The following is an 8513-nucleotide window of genomic DNA, read 5'->3' on the forward strand; positions in this document are numbered from 1 at the left end:
TAAAAGTAAAGTAGTTAACAATGTTGACCTTTACATCACCATCATTAGGTTTCAGAAATACCACCACATTGAGATGGATGGAGTCAGCTCATACATTTCAGGCAGTTGCAGACATCACAGTGATGGTCACATCTCTTTCAAATTTTGAATGATTTCTTAGTAATCACACGGGCTAGAGGAAAGTTATTTTGAGTTGAAGCTTGGATTCAGGAGCACAATACAGATCCAGGAGAAAGTACTGGCTTACTGAGCCCCCAAGAACATCCCATTTCAATCTCTGCCCAAAAACATTGTTTTCAAAGGGAAACAAAGACAGCAGAGAATGGTAACCTGCCAGAGCTGAATCAGATATCCAGATAATACGTAAAGTGTACAGACATAAAAAGCAATAGAAGAAGGCCTTTACCTAGAACAAAAACAAGCTCAGGACATATTATCCTGAGAGGGGGAAGTATAAAATCAAACTACAGTAGTTCAGCGAGAGCCATACAAATATTAAGCTTGATGGTCAAACTTAGGAAGGAGGTAAAACGCCACCCAGGTAAGAGCCTGAGCTAAGTCATCGGTGAGGACATACCTGTATTTGTCACTCTCAAGCAAGGCTTCAGTATAAATTAACCTAGAAGATTGTGCCTTCTGTGGCTGCTCTTTATTCTGATTCACAATTTTTGCAGCATGACTTTTATAAAGAGAGAAGATCAGTTATTTTGGGAAAGATATCTGAAGTATTCTAAGCAGCTCGAAAGAAGTATGGTTGCCATGTGTTACAAACTCTTTCTGCTCTGCACTCCATCTCTTAGTCTCAATTTTTTAAAGAGTCAGATTAGTGAATGGAAGTATTTTTTGAGTCATAATATCACTTAGAATGTAAGTATTGTAGCTTTGTGAATGTAAAAAGAAATTCATTATCCACACAGTGGTCGTGTTTTGACTTATATTGAGGCCCCACTACAGGGAAACTCGGGCATGGAAAAATTGAATAATTTATCTAAGATCACAAAGATAATATGTGACAGACCCAGAAAAAAAATCCTTGATTATCGTGTGTTCTAGAATGAATACTGCAGTAGTCCTATTTCTTCAACATTTCCAAATAATAGTCTTGTTTCAGAGTCAGTGGAATTGGCTGCAGAATATAATTGTATTTAATCAAATAAGTACCCACCAAGTATTAATGTACTTTGTTCCATGGAAGAAACAGGGTTTCTGTATCAGGGCAGGAGTTTGGAGCCTGCACTTCAGTAAAATTCTTAAGAGCATAACTATGTGGTTATATTTCCCAACATTTATCTGTTTCAAGTTCTATTATTGTAGTAGTAAGAATGGTGATGTAAAAGATATTTTCTATATGTAATAAGATTTTGAGATGTGCCTTGTAATGTTGAGCCATGAGCTCTTTAGGAAAGGTGTGCTAACAAAGGGCAGCGCAGTTTTAGTGCCTATTGTTTAAAGCAAATCTGGAAAATAAAATCCTAATTTATTCTTTCAGATTTATATTATAATCAAATCCAGTCACTAAAGCCAAATTGGTAAAGAAAGCTAAATAGAAAGATAGTTAGAGCAAAGTGAGAGAAAGTTTTGATGTCACTGTTAGAGAAAATGATTGGAGCAGTACTGTTTTTGTAAATGATGTAATTGTCATCTATCTCTTTTTTTTTTAAAGAGATTCCAGGATCTATTACAGGGGTTAAAGGACTGTTAAAATAAAATAAAGAACTAACTGAAAAAATAGATTCTTAAAACTCAGTCTCAGACTTGGATTATCTCTGGGATTTGTCTGATTGCAAGACAACTGTGGTGTTGAAGACATTGGTAGACCTAATCAGGGTATTTCAGTGTTATTTAGCGATTAACTAGAAAAAGATCTAATTTTTCAGTGGAAGCTACCACTGTATTGTGACTCGTCTAACCCACTGCAAAATACAAATGAAAGATGTTACATATCCAGCAAAGATTTGCCAGTATTGGCTTTGTCAGGCTTTTTAAATAACAACAGGGTCTGACTGCCAAGTGTTTTGGAACAAACAGCAGCTGCCAGCAATTTTCCAGTTTTATCACCATATTCATAATAATATTTTTAGAAATCTTAACAATTTTTCAGTCTTCTCCTGGCAGGGGGCCAGGGCTATCATGAAATTTTGCAGATGATTAGTAAAGACTCTCTCATTAACAGATTGAGCAATTCCTCTAGCTGTTTTTTTCCCGTGTTGTCTTTACTCCACATCTTTGTGTTTGATTCTTTTAAAGATTAGTTTCACCCCCCTGAAAGTACTGTTTAGAACTACCTTCAGATCTCATTACTCTCTGCATTAATTGCAGCTAGCATTCCAAAAACTGTGCACAAATTGTACAGAAATGCCGAGGATAAGGATAAAAGAGGTTGAGTCCCAACAGTCCATTTTTGGTTTGTAACAGTCACAAGGCAGTCAAATGGTTTGATACCACTGTTGGTAAGTTATTCGCTGACTTCTTCAAATAAGGGAGTGAAGATGAGATCAGGAATGTGTCATTCCTGATAAATGATTACTGTTGGGCCAAAACCAATATTTAATTTAGGCTTTGTCTATTATCAGTAACCCAAGTGTTTCCATTTTCCTGCAATTATCATAATATTCATATATAAAACACACACGTGCGCACGCAACTCCTGTTTGTTTAATTGCTGATGTTGCTACTAGGTTATAAAGTTGTACTCTTCTTTTTATTCCTCAGCCCAGTGATGATTTTTTTTTCAGACATAAAAGATATACTTTCTCCAGTTCAAGGTAATGCTCCCCTCCGTATTGCTTGTTAACTAACAAAGAACCTCAAGCAAGAGGGTCTATCCTGAGGGCTTAAAAAGGATTCCTCTCTGCTTTTAGAATTAATAGGTGGAAATTGTGTTCCTGCCAAATCTCTCTGTTCATGATCTGGACAGGAAGGATTTCTGGAAACTTAAAAAATTTCCAGAAGAGTGCTGTGGTACTTAGTGGCATAAAGAACTTTTCTCATTAATCTGAAGGAAAACCAAACTTTTCAAACTTTAGATAGGGAAATTGTTTTGAAACTATATGATCATTTGACATATATACCTTTTGGTTTTTCTCACTTTTTTTAAATGGGAAAATGTTTTAAAGTTACATTTGTACATTTGTGGTCTGATTTTTATAATGATTTGTAGAAAAGTCTTTTTTATTTCCTCCAACTAAAATGTTTGAGGTAAGTACTTCCACATCTGATTGTGTCAAAGCTACATGAATTAAGCCTTTAAAATGGTAACCGAGAAACTTATAACTAGCTAACTATAATCCGTTCTTTGTTACTTTTGCATAGATCCTGAACTTTATTTTTGTTCCTGCATGTTTCTTCTTGATACAGATTTTCAAGCTTGTTGATAAATTGTATAGTCAGCTGCTTGATCACACTTCTTTCATTATGAAATGTAGTCAAGAGGCCAGATAACAAGTGTCAGTCAGGTTTATTGCTCGAAGCCAATAATAATATAGTACAGGAAAATGCTTCTATACGATATCAGATTCCACTAAACCATCTCATACAGCAATGTTACATCCACCTTATGTGGAAGGTGTGCTCCCAAAGTTACACATTTCAAATGATATTATTTATATGATGATTTTACAATTTATACGTTTCTTTACACATCACTAAAATCCAACCCATCTGTTTGTTTCAGTTCAGTAACTCGTTCTGTTCTTATCTTTGCTTTGGATTCTAGCATTCCAGGTACTGGTCCATGACGGTACTTCCCTTGCTTGCACTAAGGGCAACTCTACACTTAACATGCTGCACGGGGTTTAGGTCGGTATAACTATGTTGCTCAGGGGTGTGGATTTTTACACTCCTGAGTGACATAATTATACTCACGTAGGTCTGTAGTGTAGACCAGACCTAACACACAGAACAAATGTGTCTTGATTTTTGACAAGTTCCCTATTTTCTTATGCCAAATACTTAGTCAGCAACTTCAAAGTATTTACTTAGCATAAGTGAACAGGATTATGGTATATCTCCATTAATTTGGTGGGGAGGGATAGCTCAATGATTTGAGCATTAGCCTGCTAAACCCAGGGTTGTGAGTTCAGTCCTTGAGGGGGTCACTTAGGGAACTGGGGCAAAATCAGTACTTGGTCCTGCTAGTGAGGGCAGCAGGCTGGACTCAGTGACCCTTCAGGGTCCCTTCCAGTTCTAGGAGATAGGTATAGGCCAGTTTATGCTATATCATTGTTACAATATTTGTGCTTAATGCATACATCTATATCTGTCTGTCTATATATGCTAGCAAGGATGTATATATTAGTCAGCAAGCTTAACCTTATGGATTATTTTTAATGTATCAGTCAGTATGTGCAAGGTTAATATATAGTACTTCTAGAAGAGCAGTGTACTGGACTATTTTTACATCCTGTAAACTTCTGTTGTATTATCACTGTGACAATTTTTTAAATATTTCTTGCTAACCTTATCATCATGGTGTGCAGTCTTTTAAGGAGGATTATGCAGCTGTGAATATTAGCTATGTGTTAGGCCTTTTCTGTAAGATTTTGAGATTGAAAGAGAGGTTAAGTGCTGATGTTGCTACCAGGTTAAAGTTGTGATTTTTTTTTAATGCACCACCTCTTGGCTAGTAAGCAAGGAATTAATCTTAATATACTGTTTTTGTTGTTGTTGTGTTTTTTCCAGATTGTCCAAAAAATTCCTGGCAACTTTTCTTCAATCGATTTTTAGTTTGGAGGCAATACATTTTCTAATCTGTGTTTCAAAGGTTGTTTTAGTCAGTAGGTGGGTTAGGTGAAGAAAACTGTTTTTACTTAGCAAGATTTTCTTGGTATTTATTAAGCTTAATTCAAGGATAAATAACTTTCATTAAAGTTGTTTACTATTGTATTCCTATTTATATTGTACTGTGCCTGGAGGTTATTCTTTCTAGACAAAGAGCCCTTTCTTCTGGCCTAGTGAAATTTATTTAAACATCCAGATAATAAAATGACCAACATAAAATGTAAAACTTGTTCATGGGGGAAAAAAAACTTGAAACACACAATTAGCTTGGGTGTCTAAAGATGGAGTCACAACATTAAAGTGTGTAGTGTTTTTAAATCTTCGAGAAGTATGCTTACATAAAGAAGACTTCACTGCAACTATCTCATAGAAAACTGATATATGCAGTATATTATAGGTGATACCTTTGGTTAAAACTGCCTGCCTCTTTCCATTGTAGGCCTCTGTTTTCTGTTGCCTTAGCTTAAGCTATTTGTACTGAAATTCCCCATGCTTTTTGTGTCTTGGTTTGAATTATTTTTAAAGATTTGAGCAAAAATGATTCAGGAGTTTTCCAGAATTAGATTAGCAAGGGGGACAAACAAGTCAATTTCCCACTGTTAAAACACTCTCTAAGATGAGTTTTTACAAAACAACTTTAGTGCTTCCATGGTTTGTAGTCGGAACTTGAAATTTGGGAAAGGAATGGTTCTGAAGTGAAAGAGAAGTGACTTTTGCTGTTCCTATGACAATCCTTCCAGATTTGGCCAAGTTACAAGCTTCTGAAAATGCCTTTCTATTCATGTGCATTAGAACACATTCATATAATTAAGAGACAGGAGGTGAATGTTCCAACTGCTTTGTATATACTCCTGATGAACCTTCTACATCATACCCATAAAATAGGGACAGAAATAGAGCTCCAGAAGACATAGGCAAAACAGATGCTTCAGGTGCTTTCCATTAATGAAATACCATTTTTGCCTTAGTAAGGGTTCATTTGTCTGTGAACCAGGACACACTGAGTTTTAAAATCCACTCCTTCCTATCCTTCATTGTTAACAATTGTGCGCTGTTTGCACTCTTCATGTTAATCAAGATCTCATACCCCCATCTTAGGATGCAGGCAAGCCTTCTTTGCATTTTACATATGTGGTAACAGGATATGAGGTTTGCATAGCTCGGAATAAAATTCAGGCCCCTAATATGGCAGATCTAAGGCTCACCCTCTTAACCAAACAGCCTGTTAGAATAGTGAAAGTATATGTTTGACTATAGTGTCTCTAAAATGGCTCTATTTCCATGAAATTCAGAAATGAGTGAATATTATGTAAACAAAAAATAGCACTCAGAAGTCCTAACTCTATCTCATTTTAGCCACTCTATCACACTCCTGTCCCAGAGCCAAGATATTCTGTCTAGCAAGTACTTGTGCAGCCACTTGGCAAAGTATGTGTCATGTCTACTTCTAGTGGCTGGTGCACATACAGAACGATGGGGTATTACTGCCTTTGTCTAATGGAGTCACTTGTTTAGCTCAAGTCGTAGAGGTTTGTGGTATGGATCTGACAGTCTCAGGTTCAAACTCTGCTGATGACTTATGTGGTTGGGGTGGGGAACACATAATGAAATTTGTTCCTCTTATTTTTTTTTTAAAGTAGTCCTTTACGACAAGAACTAGGGAATCTCCTTACCCTCAGAAAAAGGGCTAAAATGTTTTAATGGTTGCAAAGTCAAGCATACAAAATAAAAAAATCTTCTAGTACTGAATCATTGTGTACTGAAGTTCAGTAAAATAATTTAATTCCATTATTATAATTGAAGCACATCAGTAAGTGATACAGTGAATATAAACGTTAACTAAATTGCAATTTAATGAATATACATATATTATTTTTGCAGAACATAAAAAGCCCTGTTTGATACAATGGATGAACAGTCACAAGGCGTGCAAGGGACTCCTGTTCCACAGTTTCAACCACAGGTACTTTATTTTACTAGTCATCAAGAGCAGAAATAAATGAATTTAGTAAATGGAAGAACATGTTAATGTTAACGAACAGAACAAATTCTAAAAGGCTATTGTTGATATTAGAATACTTTTTTTCCTCCATTGTTCAATGCCATTCCGAGAGGGTAAGTTTTTACTGCATTTAATGTGTTCAGTATGGTATTCAAGGTAATAGTTGATTATTTTAATCAAGTTACTTGTGTGGAATCACATAACTGGTCATCAGTGGTTAATAAATCAGATGAAATGTTATGAGATCAAGTGTCTTTGAATATTGGATTGTTTAATTTGTATTTTTCTGTCTCAAGGCATCTATGGAGAAAAAGAAGCCATAAAGAAATGTAATATCGCATTAGTTAGTCATTGAATTACAAAATATCAGTCCCATAGTTCACAGAAAAAAGTTGCTTTTTTGCCTCCTACTGTATCACCAACTGGGAAAAGTCGGAGTGGAGACGAGAGGCAGACATGAAAGTAATTGTTTTCCTATGAGGTATCAAGCTGCTGAACATTATATATTTCCAAATTATAGCAGAGTTGCCAGATTTATTTCAGATTGCTCCTTTTAACCTTCTGTTCTTACACTTCCCGCTGGTGATCCCATGTGGGTTAGTGCCTTCCCTTATTGAAAATGGGCAAGGGAGATTCACAATTACAGTAGTTGTATGACCAAGGAATGTGAGGGAAATTTAGCCACCCTTGCAGTTGGATTTGATGGTCTGACTCAAAACAAAGGTAAGATTATCAGGCAATAGATAAAGTTGGCATACTGCTTATTAATATTCTTCTAAAAATGTTGCTTCTGTTAATAAAATTATTTAAAAACCTTTTGGAAAGCAGCACCCTAAGCTCTGATCTTGCAAAAACTTGTAAAGGTACTTTGCTTTATGCACTATGAGGAGTTACATGTAAGCCAATAGAAATGGTCATAGTAAAGTTAAACAATTGGATAATTCTTTGCAGGACCAGGACCATAACTGTTAATCTTCTGTTGGTGTGTTTCAAGGATTAGCCTGAATAATAAAGGTGATGTGGCAACATGTGGTTGTTCTGAAGTTTTTGACAATATAAGTAAGATTTTTGCCAAGTCTTCATTTCTGTATTTTAATATTTTTAGTAGAACTTTCCTTGTTCCAATGCCTGCATTGGAGCAGCTTTGAGGCTAAAATAAAAATAAACATTCTCATGCTTCTGTATCACTATCCATCAGATCTTAGAGTACCAAACAGTTATAAATTTAAGATATAATTTGAATTTATGCATATTCCTTACAACTATCTTGATGAAACAAGCGTGCAAACTTAGTTTTTTAATTAAGAAAATTCAGACTACTACTGCAGTGCGTATATTCTAAAATTCATGATGACTCACTGTTCCAATGATGGATCCTTCTCCTTGGCTGAGTAGGAGGCAGAATCGGATCTGTCAGTTGAGATAAGAGGGTGAGCTCCTGTATCTTTGGGAAACCCTAGTTGTGCCTGCCTTCTTTGATAACAGGCAGTTCTTGTATTTCCCGCATTCCCCTCGAAAGCACAGTAATTCAAATGTTGATTTACCATAAGCTTTGAACTGATATTTTCAGCAGTGGGTGAGTTTCCAGTGCTAAACTGAATCATGATTTGTTTCTATCCTCATAGTTGTTGGGAACACCTCCTGTCTCAGTAATGCCTCCAACTGCATCATTAATGAGGAACTAAATAAGATCAGACCTAATACTAATTCTTCAAGCACCCGACTAGACATC

At 35.8% G+C, this 8513-nt stretch overlaps 1 protein-coding gene across 4 annotated transcripts in view; it reads left to right on the forward strand.

The window, feature by feature from the left end:
• NEK7 (NIMA related kinase 7) overlaps window positions 1-8513 on the forward strand; it is a 151529-nt gene that overhangs the window by 21239 nt on the left and 121777 nt on the right. For all 4 annotated transcript variants that reach the window (XM_050961473.1, XM_050961472.1, XM_050961475.1 and 1 more), the window contains one exon: window positions 6661-6742. In XM_050961473.1, the coding sequence (XP_050817430.1) occupies window positions 6686-6742 (57 nt within the window). In that variant the 5' untranslated portion in view covers window positions 6661-6685. The remainder of the gene's footprint in view (window positions 1-6660; window positions 6743-8513) is intronic.

Source organism: Gopherus flavomarginatus, chromosome 7 (genome assembly GCF_025201925.1).
Source record: "Gopherus flavomarginatus isolate rGopFla2 chromosome 7, rGopFla2.mat.asm, whole genome shotgun sequence".
NCBI classification, from domain to species: domain Eukaryota; kingdom Metazoa; phylum Chordata; order Testudines; family Testudinidae; genus Gopherus; species Gopherus flavomarginatus.